The 20,544-nt window shown below is 42.7% G+C and overlaps 1 protein-coding gene across 1 annotated transcript in view; it reads left to right on the top strand.

Annotated features, from left to right (window-relative positions):
• The window catches only part of ttn.1 (titin, tandem duplicate 1), a gene marked incomplete in the record, with an annotated part of 209,359 nt that overhangs the window by 32,283 nt on the left and 156,532 nt on the right, over window positions 1-20,544 (top strand). Inside the window, 9 exon segments of the mRNA XM_036209999.1 lie at window positions 5,253-5,513; window positions 6,758-6,899; window positions 6,983-7,151; window positions 9,180-9,411; window positions 9,644-9,928; window positions 10,207-10,334; window positions 11,191-11,398; window positions 14,524-14,568; window positions 19,679-19,957. Of these exon segments, the coding sequence (XP_036065892.1) occupies window positions 5,253-5,513; window positions 6,758-6,899; window positions 6,983-7,151; window positions 9,180-9,411; window positions 9,644-9,928; window positions 10,207-10,334; window positions 11,191-11,398; window positions 14,524-14,568; window positions 19,679-19,957 (1,749 nt within the window).

The raw sequence follows: 20,544 nt of genomic DNA on the forward strand, positions 1-20,544 counted from the left end.
CGACTGCGGGCCATCCAACGCCGCTTGCGGCTTTAATTTTTTTTATTATTTTGTTTAAGTTTTCCCTTCCAAAATCTGCATGAGAAGACTTGAGTTGAAGTCTTAGTCACATGGACCTGTACAGGTGTTGCGATTTGGGTTGTAGAGAGGAGGCGCTCCATCTTAAGAGGAGTGCAGGTGGATCTTGCAGTTTCTTTCAGACACCTCCAACCACCTCATTAAAATGGAAAATACCATTGTTGTGTGTGTGTCAACAGTATCGTGAAGTGTTTGTGAAGATAATGAAAGTTATATGAACTTATGTCATATAGTGATGGGGGTGTACGGAACCCTTATCCCTCCCTTACACCGCCAGCGTCACGGCTCGGTTGCGTGCGCCGTAGTCTTTTCGTAACATTAAAAGTGCGAGAGAAACTTCCACTGCGAGCGTTCAAGTCCTGCGTCTGCGGACTGACCTCTGCGTCGCTGCAAATCCTTTTCGTTTGGTTCAAATTTTGACGGACGCCGCAGCTGATCGTCATCACTTTCTGTGAAGTTGGGGCGACTTAAACCGGAAACCACGCAAGCGAATTTAAAGTGCATCCGGTATATTTGATGGCGCCGATGGTCATGGCATGCCGTCTGTCTGTCGCACAACTCTTTATTGTGTTATTATTTTTAATATGGCTAGTGCAAAATACAGGCGCAATCCTCACATATGACAGAAACACACTCCTGGATCTAAACTTTTCTTTTCACCCGGCCTCTCCGCCTGTTCGTTTGGATTTTGAGCAAGTGGAGCCGGTCTGGATGGGAGTACCAGCGTTTCTGCGTCGGACAGCTGTTTTTCGTCGCAGCGTCAGGCGTCGGCGGCGCCGGGGGAAGCGAGGCGGGAGAATCGTTCACCTTCGTGCCTGCTGTCCCAGCTCTTGGGCTGACGTGTCCCGCGCCTTTACCCCTGGAAGCGGCCTGTTTGCCCCGTGGAGATTATTTTTTCGTCCGAAGCCGTGCCTGATTCCTGTGGTCGGAGGAAACTTGGAGGCCGACTCCCCTGTCAGAGCGGCACGTTTTCGGGTTTGCTGGAGGAAAAGCGACTCATCAAATCTGGTGGAAGTTCCGAGGGTGACGCGCTCCGCTGCTGAGTCATCACCGGAGACCGCGGACCCGCCGTCCACACCAAGGAGGTTTGGATTAATCAATGCTCGATCTGTTATGAACAAAACTTTTATCTTGAACGACTTTTTTTGATGCGCAGCAGCTGGACTTTCTGGGCATTGTAGAAAGCTGGATCCCTCCTGCTCAGACAGGTGTTCTGCTGGAACTTTTACCAGAAAACTGTCTATGTTTTAATGTGCCGCGATCTGTGGGCAGATGAGGTCTTTTGTGTGTTTTTAAGTCACATTTTAATCTTAGACACCTTTCGCCACCTTTACTTTTTAACTCTTTTGAGTTTTGTCTTTTTGATTCAGGCTCTTTCATAGAAATTTTATTATATCGTCCTTGTTAAATGTAAATATTGAAGTGCGCCCTTACTCAATGTATTGTATATGTGTTTTCTGGGTGTGTCCATATAACATGCTGTACGGAAATGAGACAGCGGTCTCTGAGGTTCTGCAGCTGAGCTGCGTATGCGCAAGAAGTCTGTACGAAGTTTTAACTTGGCGATCTCCGACAGTTCGAGGAGCATGTACTGGATTGTTATGCTGCTTAAATAAATGTGCCAGTCCTGCACAAAAGTGAAGGGACTCTTCGTTTCTCATCCACGTCAAGAGGACACGGAAGCAACACCGTTCCCTCCATCCCTCTACAGTCCTTCTAAGTTTAATGCAACATTTTTAACAGATTTTTCTGAACTGCTGTACACTTTTATGCCTAAATATGAGCACGTGTTGATTCTGGGTGATTTTAATATTCATGTGTGCTGTCCTGACAAACCACTTGTCAAGGACTTTTTTAATGTTTTAGATTCTTTTAATCTTGTGCAGTGGGTTTCTGACCCAACACACGCTCATGGACATACGCTGGACTTGGCTCTCTCTTTTGGGTTTCCTCTCACCTCTGTTGAGACTGTGGAGACTGCATTCTCTGATCATTCAGCAGTGTTATTTAACTTTGTTCTGCCATTGATGCCTGTCCCTAAACCTGCTCCTGTCAGATGGGTGCGGGGCTTGGACGAAGGAAAAGCTGCTGAATTTTCTGCTTTATTTTCGCTGGAGTGGCCGACTTTATACTCGGCCCTGATCACCACAGATTCCTTCCTCTCCCAGTTTGATCTGCTGTGCTCTAAAATCTTGGATGAGATTGGTCCCCTCACCATCAGAAAACCAAGGCACACATCTGAGCGCTGGATCTTAGAGGAAATCAGAGCTTTGAGACGGGACTGCAGAAAAGCTGAGAGAAAATTTAAGGACAGACTTCAAATTTCCCAGGATCTTCTGAGGGATAAACTGTACATGTACAATGAAGCTGTCATGAAAGCTAGGAGACAATTCTACTCCAATAGTATCTCCTCTGCCTCGGGTGATCAACGGATCATTTTTAACACTTTGGGTTCTTTATTGGACTCAGGTGGGAGTGGAAATTCTATGGATAGCTCTGTGGAAAATTGTGAAAAGTTTTGTGTATTTTTTATGGACAAGGTTGCTGGCATCAGGTCCTCTCTTACGCAATGTTCCACTTACTCTCCACCAGCTCCATCGACACCAGTAGCTAAGCTGGAATCATTCTCACTGGTGTCCCTGATTGAACTTGAAAGAGTGGTATCAAGACTTAAACCAGCTGGGTCCTCTCATGACGTTCTGCCAGCTTGGTTTTTTAAAAAAATCTTTTCAGTGTTGGGACCAGCAGTTTTAACTATTTTAAACACTAGTCTTGAGTCCACTCATGTTCCAAAAAGTTTTAAACAAGCAGTAGTGAGGCCACTGCTTAAAAAACAAGGACTCGACACTGCATTGTTTTCTAACTACAGGCCGATTTCCCACCTACCTTTTTGTGCTAAAGTCCTGGAGAACATTGTATACAAACAGTTGATCACTTTTTTAAATGCACATGAGGTCCTGGAACCTTTACAGTCGGGGTTTAGGTCTGGGCATAACAAAGAAACTGCACTTTTAAAAATTTTTAATGATGTTTTAATAGCAACAGATGCAGGTAATCTGGTTGTTCTTTTATTATTAGATCTTTCTGCGGCCTTCGACACAGTTGATCATGAGATCCTGATTGGTCGACTGGAGCAATGGGCTGGGCTTTCGGGGGAAGCTCTACAGTGGATGCGGTCTTATCTTACAGACCGGTCCTTCTGTGTACAAATGGGCTCTCACTCATCCAAGTGTTACCCCCTGAAGTGGGGGGTCCCCCAGGGGTCGGTTCTGGGCCCTCTGCTTTTTTCTATTTATTTGCTGCCACTGGGAGTGTTGTTTCGGAAGCATAAGGTGGATTTCCACCTCTATGCTGACAATTGCCAGATTTATGTCCCTATATGCAAGGGACCAGACCGCAGCATTAAAGCAATAATTGACTGCCTTGCTGAAGTCAAGCTGTGGATGTCGGAAAACTTTCTTGGCCTAAATGAAAACAAAACTGAGGTGATTGTGTTTTCCCCTAGTGGTGGAAAGGATCATAACATCGATCTCCTCTCTCTTGCCCCTTTTGAGCAGTCTGTGGTCACAAGCTTGGATGTTAAACTTGATGCTGCTCTGAAACTCGACCTCCAAATAAATGCGGTGACCAGATCCTGCTTTTTTCAGATGCAGCGACTAGCTAGAATCAAGTCTTTTATTTCAAAAAAGAACCTTGAAATTGTCACTCATGCCTTTGTGCTGTCCAGACTTTATTATTGCAGCTCTCTGTATGCTGGGTTACCTAAAGCTTCAGTAGCCAGGCTGCAACTGGTCCAAAATGCAGCAGCAAGATTTATTTGTGGGGCAAAAAAGTTTGACCACATAAACCCGATCTTGGCTTCTTTGAACTGGCTCCCAGTGCAGTACTTGATTTTTATCAAAATTCTTGTTTTTACTTTTAAGTCACTGGCAGGGACGGCACCTCCTTACCTCTCGAGTCTGGTTTTAAAATACTCCCCCACTAAGTCCTTACGCCCCGCAGACCAGTGTATGCTACTGTTGCTCAGAACCAAATGTAAGTTCAGGGGGGATCATGCTTTTTCTGTGTTGGCTCCCAAACTGTGGAATCAGTTGCCACCAGCTATTAGGGAGATCACGCTTTTGGAGTGTTTTAAAAAAGAATTGTTCCTCCACTACAGCCTTTTAGCATCAGCCTAGCTTTTTTATTCTATTTTATGGTGGTTTTATCTCTGCTTTAACATTGTTTTATTGATTTTATCATTGTTTTTAAATTATTTTACTTGGTTTTATGTCTTTTATTCTTTTTTATGTTTTACTATTGCACAGTGCTCTGTTTTTGTTTTTCCTTGTGTACAGCACCTTGGGCCTCCTTGACTAGTGGTCGAAGGTGCTTTATAAATCAATAAAATGAAATGAATGAATATTTTCAAAATAAAACAAACTTTCCGCTGAACTTGCTGGTTTCAGCGTGTCGTAAACATTACGTAATTTACGGGTTACTCAAAGTGTGTTGCAGCACAGCGTTGTCAGTCATAACCATGGACAACGAGAAGCTGATCATAGAGATCCAGCACTACTCTGTCTGGGCTGAGCTTTCACAGGCTGTGGCTGGAGCAGCAGCGGTGTAAGCCATCGGCTTTAGCTAGTCCACTCCCACGACGCAACGAAGCCTTGACGCTAGCGGTGTAAGCCCGGAGTTACCCTGTACTCTAGTGAGGTACACATGGGGTGCAGACGTGATATGTAAATGCTTGCTAAGATTCTTGTAGGATGGCCACACAAATTAAATTCTGACTAATTTCTCAATTTCTAATGGTGAGGCTGCAGCAAGAGCTCATATTTGCACTACACTATTGGGCTTCCTATGTAGTGCAGAGGGTTCAAGGAGGTTGAAAAAAAGTAAAAAGTCTGTAGGAAACACCTGCATCTCAGCTACTTCACCTTTACCTACCCTTACATGTTGTATTTGTGTTCACTACAACCTGACACCTGCTGCATGCCCATAGAAAAATTGTGCATGAATATTTTTTTGCCTCACAAGGTTGTCTACTATTTTAAAATGCAATCTGATTCAGATTTGCCTAATTTTACCCACTGACGGCCCAAATCCACCTGTAAGGGCAAAAGTGACTAAGGCCTCACTGGTTATGATCAACCTTTCAACTCATTATCTCCCAACTTATTTGTTTGCAGCTATTCTGATCACAACTAAGCTGCAGGACATCAGTGCCCACGAGAAAGACATGGTCACCTTTGAGACAGCAGTCAACTATGAGGGAATCGCATATAAATGGTTGAAAAATGGCGTTGAGATCAAATTCACTGACAGATGCCAGGCTCGTTGCAAACAGCTGACTCACACGCTGAGCATAAGGAACGTTCATTTTGGAGACGGTGCCGAGTACACCTTTCAAGCGGGGTCTGCTGTTTCTGTCGCCAAGCTTCATGTGGAAGGTAAGTTTTGGTGGTTCAACAGCAAGCTGCATCTTATAACATGAAGTGATTTCTACTGTGACTTCAGTTTGATTATGTCAGCACAAAAAACGGACCATCGGACCTGCCAGACATGTTAAGGAAATCAATATGCAAATTGGGAAACCCTGTGTCTTTAATGTAGTTTGTTGGTTTTGTTCTTTTGCTTGTGTACTCATGTTTAGCTTTGTCCATCAGTTTTGGTGGATCTTCTTCAGTTGTTTAGGTTCTGTTCCTGCAGAACCTAAACTTCCGCTGCGTCACGTCCCAGCCAGAGTTTTCTCTAAATGCATCACATCTGTGTTGTGTTTATAAATGCAGAAGGGTTCGTCACTTGTTGCCTTGAATGCTTCTTGTGGTCATGTTTCAGCTTTTGCTCCATTATAGTTTTGCAGATGTTCAAATTTGGTTTGTTTTTTCATACTTAAGGTAAATTGATCAAATTCTTGTAAGCTTTTCATCATCCTCCCCCTGTGTGACATGTATCTGGGTCCTGGATCAACCGCTAAACCTAACAGTATTGAATTGTCCGGACTATTGGGCACACTGTCAATGAATGGCCTAGTTTCAAACTGATGTTGCATAAAAGGCACTATGAAGAGCATTAGGCGAGAGAAGAGTGATCAGTCAGTCAGTCAGTATTAACTGCATTCACAGTAGCTCACAAACTTGTTTGTGATATGCTGCACGCTTAAGTAATCACAGTACCTGTAACTCCCAACCTTGGTTGCAAAACTACAGACCGACATTTTGACAGAGTGCCGTGTACCTCTCAAAATGAGTAAATCATAGAATTGCAAATGTTTATTAAACATTCACAGTTTAGTTTGCATCTTGTGTGCTGCAGTGGTAAATGCTTCTGTTTGTGAAAGCCACACAGATCAAGCTCATCTAGCGGTGACACGGTTGAGGAATGTGCATGTTCTAGCACAGGGGTCGAGAACCCTGTTCCTCGAGAGCCACCTTCCTGCATGTTTTCCAATATCCCTGCTCTGGCATGTTCTTATTGGCTGGACACACCTGAACCAGGTAATTGTCATGTGTACCTACTCATGGCTGATTACCTGGTTTAGGTGTGTACAGCCAATAAGAACATGCCAGAGCAGGGTATATCTAGCAGCTGATTGAAACTCTGTTCTTATGGTGTTGTAGTGGACTTGATAGATGTAAAGGTCAAACCTAATGGATAATTAAAAGCTTCTTGTCCTCCCATGTTTTCCCTACAGCTCGTGTGATAGAGTTTACCAAACACCTAAAGGACCTAAGTATCACAGAGAAGAAAAGGGCCACTTTTGAGTGTGAAGTGTCTGAAGCCAACATTCAGGTGATGTGGATGAAGGACGGCTTGGAGCTGGAGATGTCTGACAGGTTTGTTCAGGTGTTCCTGGGCTGTAATAGATTCAATGATGAATCCAGGCTTGAACTGCCTTCTGCATTATTCATGTCTTTAGGTACAAAATAACTGTGGATGGATTTCTGCACCGTCTGGTCCTGCCGTCTGTCCGTCTGTCCGACGCTGGTGAATACACTGCAGTGGCTGGTTCCAGCATGTCCAAAGGCCACTTGATGGTTGAGGGACGAGACATTAAAATCTCAGAACCTGCGAACAGAAATTTCACAGTAAGTTTCTTTCCTGCAATTGAATCTGACCTGTTTTCCTTATTTGGATAGTTTTATGAGGGCAGTAGTACCAATAAAAGAACACATGCATTTTTTTTTACCAACTGTTGCTTAGCAAGCTTACATGAACCACTATAGGGATTGAAATAAGTCATAGAGAGGCCCAAGGATTGCCCTGCTACTGCTGAAGCACCCCCACCAAAATTCAAATAGGAACAAAGTATTTTCAAATCCAGTCTGAAGTGTGTCTTTAAGGATTTTTTGTTGTTGTTTTGGCTTCTGCAGAGCACAGATGTGAAGAATCTGTTTAGTTCACAGAGCTAACATCACTCTGCCTCTCAGTTCAGCCTGACCACTCTAGTTTCACTTATAGTCCCACTCCAACCTTATTTTTTTCTATTTCAAAATTGTTTCCAGCGGTTTTTAATTATGATTTTCGAAGTTTTTAGCCCAAATCAAAACACTGTTATATCTTATGTACAGCAGCAGTAGCATATTAGAAATACTGTTCTGGTTTGTGGGTGGGGCTGTTCACACAGAGTAACCCCCCAGTCGTTGAGAGCTCAGTTTTTTTTTAATTTAAACTTTATTGTAAACATCAGTTACAGTACAAAAAACGTGCAAAATAGCCATTAATATACATTGTACATCTATACAAGCGGTATTAAGCTGAGAGCTCTGTCTGTGCGCAACCTCATAGCCTCAAGCTAACATTTGTGGCGCAAAAGTTATGACGAGCAAATTTAAATCAATCCAGTTGTACCGTTTTGAGCCGGAATCACAATTTGCTACAGCACGAGTGTTCAATGTTCACGTCTCGCACACCTAAATATGTCAGGGAACAAGGTGGGGGGACTTTGACACGCTGATTTCACTAGCTCATTCACGAGTCATTAATCTGAGCATTTTCTAGCATCCGTTTTTCTGATCCAATGTGAATCGAATTGAGAAAGACTCAGAAACACAGTTTTAATCATACAGCGTTTTATATCCAGATCTTTCACTAAGAGAAAAATGCCACAAGAACATGTTCAAAACAAAAAAAAGATGATTTCCATTAGGGTGGGTCTTTAACTGACCATAAATCAATGCCCCGCCCTACCGTAAGGTGGTGAGAATCTGGCCACAGGAAAAGAAATATGCAGCTTGAAATTAAGCCAATGTTTTTTTGGTTGCAAAAAAAAAAACATAATTTGCATCCGAAATCATTAGCTGGTAGTCTTCGTCCAGAACTCGCGTTTTAAGATTTTGACCTTTTTTCCCTTTGACATACTGCTTATACGATCATCTGATTCACAGAGAAAAAACAGCATCTCTCCGGCTTTTTCTCTGGAGGTAAACTGTGTAATTTTACAAGTGCAAACACTTGTTAATATTGACTTGAAAGAAATAAAACGATGAAAGTTCTCTGTCCATTTGAAGCTCATCTTCACACTAAACTGTTAGACAGTTACAGTTTATTCACATTTAAAGCTGAGAATTCTGAAAAAAAATTTAAATTTCATTTTTGAAGGGGTTTCCTAAAGTTTAGGAAATTTCCGCTCACGCAACTGCTTACGTTGCGAAATATCCGCTTTCAGCTAGAGATTTTTTTTGGGCACCATCCCGCATGTGGCCAGATGGTCATCGAGACTTGATTCTTTTTACTGATAAGGGGCAAGCCCCCTGTCACCCCTCCACACACACCTGTTAAAATTCTCCGCTGCTGCCACCATGTTATATCCTGGTTTTTATTCGTGAAACACAACACAGAATACTTAACTTTATCCAACAGGGATGTACTTTTCATTAACTCAGGGGGTTCTCATCATAAAATGCAGTGCAGGTGCTCTAATTCATTTCTACCTCTGGCCCCTAGAAATGCTCAATAAAGAAAAAAAGTTACAGTTAGGATTTGTCTCTTTCAAAGGCCCAGCCACTGTCAGCAGGTGATGCTCTGGAGAAACCGTTGGTTTGTTGAGGTCCAAATGTGCGACTCTATTGTCCTATTGATCCTAGTCCTATCACAAGCTTAACATTGACTTTTAGGTGGTTGAGAAACAAAGAGCAACCTTTGAGTTTGAGGTGAATGAGGATGACGTGGAGGGTCGTTGGTCGAAGAATGGAGTGGAGATCCAATTCCCAGTGGAGGAGAGGTTCAGCTATGCCACCATCAGAAAGCTACACCGCCTCACAATCTCTGAGACGTACAGGAGTGATGCCGGCGAGTACACCTTTTTGGCTGGAAAGAACAGGAGCACCGTCAACCTCCACGTGCAATGTAAGAGAGATGTTCTTGTTTGTAAGTCGACAAACGAGAATGCTACAAAAATGATCAGAATGAATACTTTGATTAACAGTTAGATTTTGTTCAGTTCTAAAGGTGCCGTTATAAACGTATTCCTGTGGGATGATAGTAGTCTTTCTTGATTGGTTTTGAGTCTATGTTGTACCACATTAAAGGGATACAGATTTATGAAGAAAAATGTTCTCTCTTTTCCTGCTGTCCTCAGTGCCAGAACCTCCTCAGATCACTCGGCACATGGAGCCTCTGACAGCGATGTCGGGCAGGTTGGTTCGCTTCTCTGTGCAGGTGAGCGGCCTGCCTCAGCCTCAGGTGTTCTGGTACAAGGACTCCCAGCTCCTCTCTACAAGCTATAAGTGCAAGTTTCTTCATGATGGAGATGAGCATACTCTGATGCTGCTGGAGGTCTTCCCCGAAGATGCTGCCATTTACAGCTGCTCGGCAAAGAATGACTATGGAGAGGCGACGAGCTCTGCTCCTCTTATTGTGCAAGGTACTCACACACTGCTCATGGTAAACTGCCAAGGATTTGCAATAAATTGTATTGAAGCGCAAGCTGTTTTTTGTGATGCATGAATACATTTTAAAAGGAAAGCTTTCAAAGACAGAACTCACATCAAGTTTACTTTTTAAAGTGAAGTAAGAACTCGTGGTCTTGTTTTAACCCCTAAAAAACATTTGCTCCATAAATCCTTCATCTGATTCCAAGCTACGCAACCTCACAGTTAAGTGTTTGACAAATGTTGCATTCTGGATTTTGTTTTTTTTCAGTTCCTGAAGTGCAAACGGCTCCAAAATCTCCTCCTGCTCTGATCACTCCATTGCAGGACATCCTAGTATCAGAGGGGCGTGCTGCCCAGCTGCAGTGCTGTGTTTCTGGGGAAGGTATGGACACTTTTTGACCAAAAAGGACCTTTCACTGTCCAGCACTAAATGACTCTGTCCTTAAGTTTCCTGAACAATTGTCAGTGCTTCTTTTTCTATGACTGATTGTTTTATTTTTAAAAACGCAAAAATAAAAAAACTTAAATATGTCAAAGCAATTGTTTCACAAAGCCAATATTTACTAAGTCAAAGGTGTGCCAAAGATTAAAATGGAGGATCTAAGACCAGATAACAATTCAGACTTTATTAGCTTTGTTTCACCTTGTAAAGGAAAGTCAGACCAATTTTTATGTCTTTTATGTACATTTATGAAAGTCTGCCGTCACACTGCTCTTTAGGCCTCATCTTACACTCAATGAAAGTTCAAGTGCTTTTATTTTCAGCATTTCATTGAGTTTGTTGTTTTCATTTTCTCCATCTGCCAGTCTTTAGATTTTCCTGTTTTGGCTGAGATAGTTGCGTCCCGTTAGTACGACACTCTGGCGGTCAGACAGGTGGACACACTCTGGACCGCGTGGTCCCCTTCATGACTTCAGGCTGTTTGAAAAGCACACAGTGTTCTCAGAAGTATGAATAAACATTTAGAGTTTTACAAACATGTCGATATTTTTCCATACTTCATCAAACATAAGATGATGACTAATGTCACCTCCTCAACAGCAGCAAACTGACTAACTGTTTGAATCTTGTTGCTGAACCAACAGTTGTGACTTCATAGGACTATTGTGTTCTGCTCCTTTTTGGTTTTATTCTATGTAACGAGAGTCAGATGTTGTATTTGTCCAGGGTCAATACCATTATTTTATGAGTTTATGTGGAAATGAGCAGTGACTGCATTAGCAGTGAAGCTGTTTCAGATAACTGACTGAACTTTATTATATGTCTTCAGATCTGCAGGTTTCTTGGTTCTGTAATGACAGAGAGATCAGGCAGTCTGACATCTTCAGGATGTCTCATTTTGACGAAACCTGCCTTCTGGAGATCTCCAGAGTTCTACCTTCACATGAAGGGGAGTACTCATGTATTGCCCAAAATTCAGCAGGAATGGTCACGTGTTCTGCCACACTGAATCTTGACGGTAAGTTCTGAAATGTTTGTGTCATTCCCGCAAACCATGTGTGAGGTTGCACATTCTGCATAAAATTTAGCTGCTGCACCACAACAGTTTTCACACTACCTCCTTTAAGAAACTGCCAAAACTCTAGCAACTCTGGCAAACCCTGTTTACATTTGAATCAGTACCTAAAAATAAAAGTTAGTGGCTGTCATCAGACCTATGACCCTACCCAAAGTTATCAAGAAACGAACCACAGCCTCACTGAGATATTTTACATATGGCTGAGTATTAAAAAAAAAAAAAAAAAAAAAAGTTAATGTCCACCACAGAAAAAAATCCCTCAAACATAGTCATTGTCAAAACTGGAAAGCTCTGTGTGTATAACATCAACATGAACCTCAGCAATGCTGTAGGTACAAAAATGAGATCAGATTTGATCAGTGGTTTGGCTCCTTAGAGTTGGACAGAAGTCCCTTAGTCAAGGAATCTTCTGTTTACATTTGTAAACAGAATACTTTGTTGCTCATTAGAACAGCTTACATCATTTGATGTAAGCTGTTCTAATGAGCTCAGATATTTAAACACTAGACAGAAACATAAGCAACAAAGTATTCTGTTTTATACAAGCTCTCATCTCAGCAAATACCAATAAAATAAAATTCCTCTGGTTAACATAGGGAAGTTCTGCAAAGTCAATCCTGTTTTTAAGAATCCTTTGTAAAAGAGACAGGATTCAAAGCTAGCAGGTTAGTTTTCATGTCGCAGCTAGCAAGCGCTTTAATCATTCTAAATATGCGTGGACTGACTTTAAACCTTAGCTTTTATAATTTGGACAGTTTCAACATAAAAAGGTAAACTGCAGCCAAATAGTAAGCATGCCATACAGCCGTCATGACGCATGCATCTTCTTTTCCTGACCTCCAGCTGATCTTTTGGGCTTGGGTGTGTTTTTTTCTGAAAGAACTCCTAAAGCTTTATCTGATGGTGTCATCAGTGCCTTTGTGTTACTGTACTGCAACTATGTCATGTCTTGATCTTCATCGAGTGTTGTTCTTGTGTTTGCTGCTGTAAAAAGTGCATGTTTTACAAAGGTGTTTGGAAGTAGCGGTCCTTTTTTACCCACCACCCTGCAGGTCTTTCTGTTCTTTCTGTTCTGCATGGCCTCATCTTCTTTCACATGTGCAGCTCTTTTTTATGTTCCTGGACTTCTGCAGCATGAGCACAGGCTGAGCTGTGGAAACACAACCTGCTGGATTCTCTTTTCCACGAGCACTCAAGTCACTCAGTGTTCTCTCTCTTTTTTTTTTTTTTTGGATTGTTATTTTCAACTCTCATTCTGGTTGAGCATGAATGACTTCGGACACCATCACCATCAACTTCCTGGCTGATCTTAAAAACCCAAGTGCACTTTTGAAACACACATAAACTACAGAAGACACCAGATGATGAAATGTTTCCCTAATTCTGTTATTCTTTCCTGTTGCCCAGATGAAAAACCCTTAGATAGTGTGTTGATCAGCGGGGCCGAGACTAAGCTATTTCAGAGAGTGGAGGCTCACAGGGAGAGTTTCAGCTCTCTGACAGTGGGGCAAACCTCCCACAGTGTTGAGTTTACAGAGGTACTCTCTGAGACTTCCTCCACATCATGGAGAACCGTGGATCCACACGAGGAAAGTGTAAACTCAGTGGAGACAAGTTTTCATAGCAACTCTGGGTTCAGACTCTTACCCAGCCCTAAGCTCTTGAAGGAAATGCATGACATCACAGTGAAAAGTGGTGAGATGGCCAAGTTCAGCTGCTTGTTCAATGGACACCCATTCACAGTGGTGGCATGGGATCATAACGGTCAAAACCTGGTGGACACGGAGCGAGTGAGGAGCTCTCAGAGTGGGGGCTTGTTGTCCCTTACCATCCACAGTGTTAGTGTGGCAGACCAGGGAAAGTACCGCTGCAAAGCCACAAACCAACATGGCCAGAGCAGCTCCTCTGCCCAGCTCATTGTTGAAGGTGCTTCATCTTATTTGCATCCTAATCAACTCCACCTCACCTCTTCATCTGCTCTTTCTTGCTTTTTAGATATCTTATGATTTAAATGTTCGTTTTTGTCTGTAACCTGCAAGACTGTAATGGAATAACAATGTTATAATGCAGTTTTCCCCCTTGTCCCGGTGCCACTTTTGCTTTGCTAATCTCACAATTCTTCCCACTAACCCTTTAGTCATAGAGATGCAGCTTTTTACTCTCTCACCTCTAACTACTCTCCCTAACTTTATTCTTACCCAGCTAAAGAAGGAAATCTCAAAGCAGAGATGAACATCCTTACAGGTTCTGTGGGTAAAGTGTCTGAGGCAGACAGGAATGCTCCCAGAGATCCCTCCGACCAAGACAAAAAAGAGTCTATGAAAAAAGTGGGACCACTGCCTGAATCTTCCCAGAGACCTTACAATCTTATCAGCCTTCAGTATTTCCCAGACACCATCCCTAAAGAAGGGGGGCAGAACCTGTTTACTAGCCCTGAAATCTTGATCAAACTCCCTCCTGACCTGCAAACCACCAATGGACCCAATGAAGCTCAGTCCAGCGCCATGATCCAGCTTCTCACTCCGCTTGACGTTTGGCTTTTCAACCGTTTGAACATTAACGATTCTGACTTGTACTCTTCAAAGCATAATGGGCCCCTGTGCTTCAAAAATGCTTACAATGCACAGACTGGAGAAATGGGCCCATACACTTGCAAAGCTGTAAGCTCAGTTCCTAAAGCTGAGAGCAGTACACTGATGAAAGGTTGGCATCTGCATGCTTTTGGTCCTTCTTATTCAGGCTTTGTGCGACCCACATGCCACTATTCTACAAAATGTCCCTCAGAAATACATTTCTTCACAGGTTGACTTCAATTAACCTGCAAAGTTTGATTGTGTTGAAAAGAAGGTTCTCGGTTTTATATTATAGTGACTAAACCATTGAAGACTGAGGACATAAATGAGATAGCATTACCAAAAGCTGGAGGTGCTGCATAGTGGTAGAATAAAGGAACAAACCAAACGTGTACTGAGGATGCATGGTCTATCTTTTATTTTGAGCTATTTTGTACCAAAGAGGTGGTTGTGAGTGTGGTCTTTAACTTTTCAACTTTTGTGTCTTTCCAGTACCTGCAATGAAAAAGGAGTCCGTCACTCAGGAGCAAGTCCAAGGTAAATGTTGCTTTCATAGAGAATCATGATGCAGATATTCTTTTTGTTAGAGTTTGTTATTGAAGGAAATGAAAGTTTAGGCCTTTGATGAGCATTAAGCAATTGATTTTAGAGCTAAAGCCACAGAGTTTTAAGTGCAAAGGTTATAAGTGCTTGAATCTGAAAGTTACCTTCAACGGCTCAGCTGACATGACACCACAGTGCTTTTCACCAAACCTTCAAATGAAGCTTAGATGTGTGGACAAACTGATGGGCCTTCACATCTAATAGAGCATTGTCTTTTTTTAGATTGGCAGACCGCATCAAAACTTACACCATTTTACCTTTTCTCAAATTGAAACACAGCTGAAGCTTTATTCATGGTCATTTGAGATCAGAGCAAGTGGCGTTTGATAGTCATATTCAGATTACAACAACATGCAGAGACTTTGAACCACTGTGCAAATTAAGAACTATTTGAGTCCTGGCTGTGCATTTTAGCTAGCTTTGTAACTTTTTCTTTCCTGACACAAGTCGCTGTCCTGGGCTTGTGGCATTTGTGTTCAACTAGTCATGAGCATAAATCTTCTAAATGCTGCTACTGTCCACACTTGGTTTATTAACAGCCTTGACATGTGTGACCATAAGATTATCTGTGACTGGTGCTGCAATGTTAATCTTACATTAGGTATGAATGGAATTTTACCTTTGCAGCAGCAACCATCAGGAACCGGGTGGCATGTCATTGTGCTGTCTACTTTAAAAATCCTGCTGATAATGTGTGCGAAACACACAGCTACAGTTTGACCACCTTGGTGGGAGGTTGGCGCCAGTGTTCAGCTGCGGAGCCACCACCAGTGTGTGAATGTGTGAATGGGTCTGTGACTGTAAAGTGCTTTCGGCCCTCGAAGGAGGGTAGAAAGCACTTTACAAATATGCATTTACCATTTCAAATAATTAGAGGTATTCATATTTTGTTTAGAAATTGCAAAATTGTTTATTTTATTGCAGCTCAGTTGTGAATGAAAAAGGCTAGATAGTTTAAATGCATTTATGTCTGTCTGTCAGAATGTTTGCCTCACTTTAAATTGTTGTTGTTCCACTCAGCTTTCTCTAGCTTGACAGAGGAAGAGGAAATCCAGGAGTCATTAAAATTAACAGGCACACTCAGAACACATGAACTCAAACCAGAAACCAAACGCTTCTGCCACATTTTGGGAAGGACAAAAGAGAAGCCAGTTTTCCTCAGCACACTTTCCCCAGTGACTGTGACTGTTGGAGAACCTGTTGTATTTACTGTCAGAGTGTCCAGTTTTCCAGAACCCACCATTCATTGGTTCCATGATGGCCAGAGAATAGCAAGTTCCTCTGAATATTGTTTCATTCATGAATTAGACAAATATAGTTTAGTGATTAACACAGCTCAAAAAGAGTATGAAGGAGAGTACTTCTGTTCAGCCAGCAACCAGTTCGGCCGGTCAACCTGCTCTTCCCATCTGCTTGTTCAGCTGAAAGAGCCAGGTCCAGAAGTGGACCTGAGCCCCCCCGAGAAACCCCCAAAATTCACAAAAGCTATAGAGTCATTCGAAGTGGCGGAGGGAGGCCAATGTTTCTTCAGGTATAGGGTGACGGGAAAGCCACTTCCAGACATTCAGTGGCTTAAAGGCGGCTTCCATATCCAACCCAACGAGTTTTGTGTCATTATAAACCATTCTGATGGGTCAGGCTTCATAAACATGAAGAATGCTAAACTAGAGCACAGTGGCGTTTACACCTGTAAGGCTTTCAACCAGAATGGGGAAGACTGCTGTACTGCAGAATTGCTTGTAGTCACACACAGAACTTGTGAAGAGGACGCATCCGTTCAAAAAGTGGAACATGTGATGACGGCGTTGGGCCAGGTTGGTGCAGAGTCCAAATTTTGTCTGGACAGAGCCCAGTCACGTCAGATGATCTACACAATTAGTACTGGAGATCCGCAAATTATTCAGAGTGAGGAACTGGTAGCTCTCAGAGAGGTTGATATTTTTGCTGCCACCTCTAAACGAGAGCAGTGCACCCACCAGACAGCAGTTCTGCAGTCACATGAATTACAGGAGAGGGTTTCCTTCCCCCCAGCTCATCCACCTAAGGTCTCAGCAATTCCAACAGAGCACCTTCAAACAGAAATGTTTCTACCTTCAGTGCAGAAGCAGAATGTCATAGAGCAACGCTCTGCACATATTATCAGCCCTGAGGTCTTAAAACCCGAGTTTACCCTTGAGCGGCTGTCCGAGCTCACGTTAGCTACATCAGAGGAGGCCCTTCCCTTAATGACAGTAAAAGATGAGACGTTAACTACTTACTACTTACAGCACATACAGGTCCTGCCTGCCCAGCTCGCTAGTGGTCAGCAGGAAGGATCAGTGGGATGTATTCTTGGTAAAATGTTGGGCAGCACAAACGGAGCACAGGACGAAAGAGGTTTTAGAGGGACTAAGGATTTTAAGGTTTTGTGCTTGGCTCAGTCAGCAACCCAACTGCTCCTAAAAGCTTACTCTGAGCCCCTGCTGGCATCAGAATCAGCCAACAGATCTGTGATTGGTAGAGAACAACTCGTAGTAATGGTGGCACCTGTGAGTGAATCCAAACTAGCTTTGAATAAGGAGAACGGATTTGAAATACAAAGGCAAAAGCATGAAAGTGTCAGGCCTTGCAGACACAGAGTGAACCAATCTGCTATAACTGCTAAAGAGATATACAAGGTCCAGACAGAACAGACTGAAGAGATAACCTTGAGTGGAACCCCCGTCTCTTTAAAGCTGCAGCATGAGGGAAAATTATTTGTAACTCTACAGATAATCAGTGATCAGAATGTTTTACAGTCTGAGGGGCAGCTTAGCAGCAAAAAGCTCTTTATGGAGCAGGCCAAAGTCAGGAAGAACCTGCTTCTGCTGCATCTAGGGACTCAAGAGGAGCAGAAGACCATTGTTTATGAGACCACATTAGAGTTATCTGCAGAAACAGAGGAAACCTCTTGTCAAGCAATAAAGGAGCAACAACAGTCTAAACATCTCCAGTCAGTCCATTCTTCCCCTGTTCTGTTAATGGAAGGCAAACTCATTGACACACAATCTGATGAGCAAAACGCATTCCGAAAACAAGAGAAGATGCTAAGCTGTATTGCACCTACAGAGATGAGACAGGAGATTACTGCTGACTTCTACAAAAATGTAAATGCGTCTATGGAGGAGGTCAAACCACAGTGTCTTGTAGAGTCAAGGCTTTCAAGCATGCTGCCTGTGTCCTTGCAGCTCCTGCTGCTGCCAAAAGAAACTGCCGTGGTCACCAACCTGGGGGAACAGCAAGCATTACTGGAGAAGGAAGATTACCAAATCATTATGCATTCTTTAAACATCACAGACACTCAGATTCTTGAGGAGGTTCATTGCACTAACCTTCAAAATGAGGAAAAGTTCAACGCTGAAGTAAGAACTGAACCCAACATCTCTAAAAACTCTGTTTTTATTAGAGATAATGCAGTGGCTACTGAAAGCTGCAGAATTCTAAAGGAAGCTGAGCCGGATTTTGCTCTCCATATCAAGGAAGGACAATCGATACACCAGTCAGTGTTGATGGAAGAAAAGCAAGTTATGTTTGGAGACCAGGTCAGAGTATTTTATGATCCTGAGAGCTATATTGTTAGCATGAATAACCAATCTAAAGAAGCCATGTCTGTCCACGAGTCTCAAGACTCTCAGACTTTACGTAAACAGCTCAACTTAGTCATTGACCTTCCAGCCTCCTTCAGTTTGAGCATACAGCATCATATTCTAGATGCCCTTCACTCAGCTCTTGCATCTGACCAACTGACCCTACTGTCTGACGCTGTGCAACGATTGGAATCAGTAGAAATTCAAGAGGTCAAGGCTCTGAGAGAGCCCACACCATTCTCATGTGTACCCCTGGATATTGTGCTGTTTTTTCAAGGAGATTGCCACCAGACTGCCGACCTCAAGTCTGAACTCCAGCTAGCTCTGCATGCTATGGTTTTTAAGGAGAAGCAGATCTTCACACCAGAGCAGGAAAACATATTTCAAATTGAGATACTTCAAAAAGCACAGTTTATCTGTGCGCCTTCCACAAAGAAGCTGCCTTCTCTGGTAGGCACTGTGTTGGTGATGGAGAACGTAGTTGAATTTCCTTCAGCTGTACCTCATTTTGCAGAGGTCAAAACTGAGGACTTGACTTCTTTTTATAATGCAATTGTGCAGAATAACATTGAAATCAACAAGTCTACGAAAGAAAGTTGGAAAACAGAAAGCTCAAAGAGACACTGGACAGCAGCTGAAAGCTGGTCCCCAGGTGAACGGCATATGGACGGGTCTACCTGTAGAGAAACTAGGGAAGAGTGCATTTCAGAGGTACTCATGGTCAGTCAATCCACTGCCAGTGCAACTGATTCCCCTTTGGTTGTTAATTTTCTGAAGGATATTTGTGCAGAGGAAAATAGCAAAACTGTCTTTACTGCTACTATTAAGAAGGCTAACAGAGTCTTGTGGTATTTTGAAGGGCAGTTAGTCAAATCTGGTTCAGAGTTCATGTGTTCCAAACACCATGACACTTACACACTAGCTATCAACAAGGTTGCCAAGGACAAGCACGAAGGACAATATGTCTGTGAAGCTGTGAATGAAGTTGGCAGGACCACGACATCCTCTAGGCTCACTGTGATTTCAAGAGGTTTGATGATGGTTGCTTCTTTGATATCGACAACTAACTTCACACCATGGTGAAACTGAAACAGTTCTGTCTTCTACTCCAAACAAGCCATAATTACTCCACACGCGTTGATCCTATTTCTATGCCTCTTTTCCCCAGAAATCATTTTCCACTTCATGTCTTTAAACAACCATCAATCCCAGTTTTGATCCCTTCTTTGCTTGTGTTCTGTCTCCTTCCCTTGTTACAGAACCATGTTATCACATCTTCACACTAATATATATCCTCCCCCACAGTCCTTAAAAGATGAGTGTGTCTAAGTCATCTTTCACACAAGGATGGTTGCATCTCCCCTTTCAAAACAGATACAACTTTTTGGTTTTGAGCAATTTGTTTACTTTTCCTTGTTTTCTGTCATTCTCTTTCACAGTTAAACCTGCTTTCAAGCACAGAGTGGTTCCTCTGGAGGTCAATGCTGGCAGCACTGCCAGGTTTGAATGTGAAACTGAGTTTGCTCCAAATGTGAGCTTCAAGTGGTTCAAAGACGGACACGCCATAAAAGCAAGTGAGAAGTGTAGAATTATCAGTCGATTTACAGCTTCATCTCTGGAGCTTCTGAGCCCAACCCAAGACGACAGTGGAGAATACACCTGTGAGGCATCCAACCAGCATGGCAGTGACAAATGTTCTGCCTCACTCAGCGTGACTGGTAAGAAAACTCCTGTGTGTTCTGTTCTGCTTCAGAGTCAAAATGACACAATATCTTGGTTTTTTTTTTTTTTTGCAAAAAAAAAGTTGCTTGTCAATTGATTACCAATTGTTTGTCATACAGATGGTTTCATTTTTTTCTTAACAGCAGTGTTGACGAAAGGCGATAATGCATGTTTAACCACGTTAGCACTAATGAGTTGTTTTGTTCTTTCTTAATCCTTGAAGAGCAACTTGCCCCCGTCTTTATAAGTAAGCCTGAATCCCAGGCTGTTTATGTTGGAAAGAATGCACTGATACAGTGTGTAATAAGAGGATCTCCTCCTCTAAATGTTGTGTGGCTTAAAGACAACCAGTCTTTGCTGGAAGTGCCAGAACACCATCACTCCTCTTGGGAAAAAAATGAGCACACTCTTGAGATCAGCAACGTTGAGGCAACAGATCAAGGGCTCTATGTGTGCCAAGTGTCTAACAGTGTTGGGATGGCAGAGTGCAGCATGGAGCTACGTGTAATAGATAAGCCCAACTTTGTAAGGCCCTTGTGTCCAGTTGCCCTTGTGGTTGAAGCTCATCTTCACCTGGAGTGTA

This window comes from Oryzias melastigma, linkage group LG22 (genome assembly GCF_002922805.2).
Source record: "Oryzias melastigma strain HK-1 linkage group LG22, ASM292280v2, whole genome shotgun sequence".
NCBI classification, from domain to species: domain Eukaryota; kingdom Metazoa; phylum Chordata; class Actinopteri; order Beloniformes; family Adrianichthyidae; genus Oryzias; species Oryzias melastigma.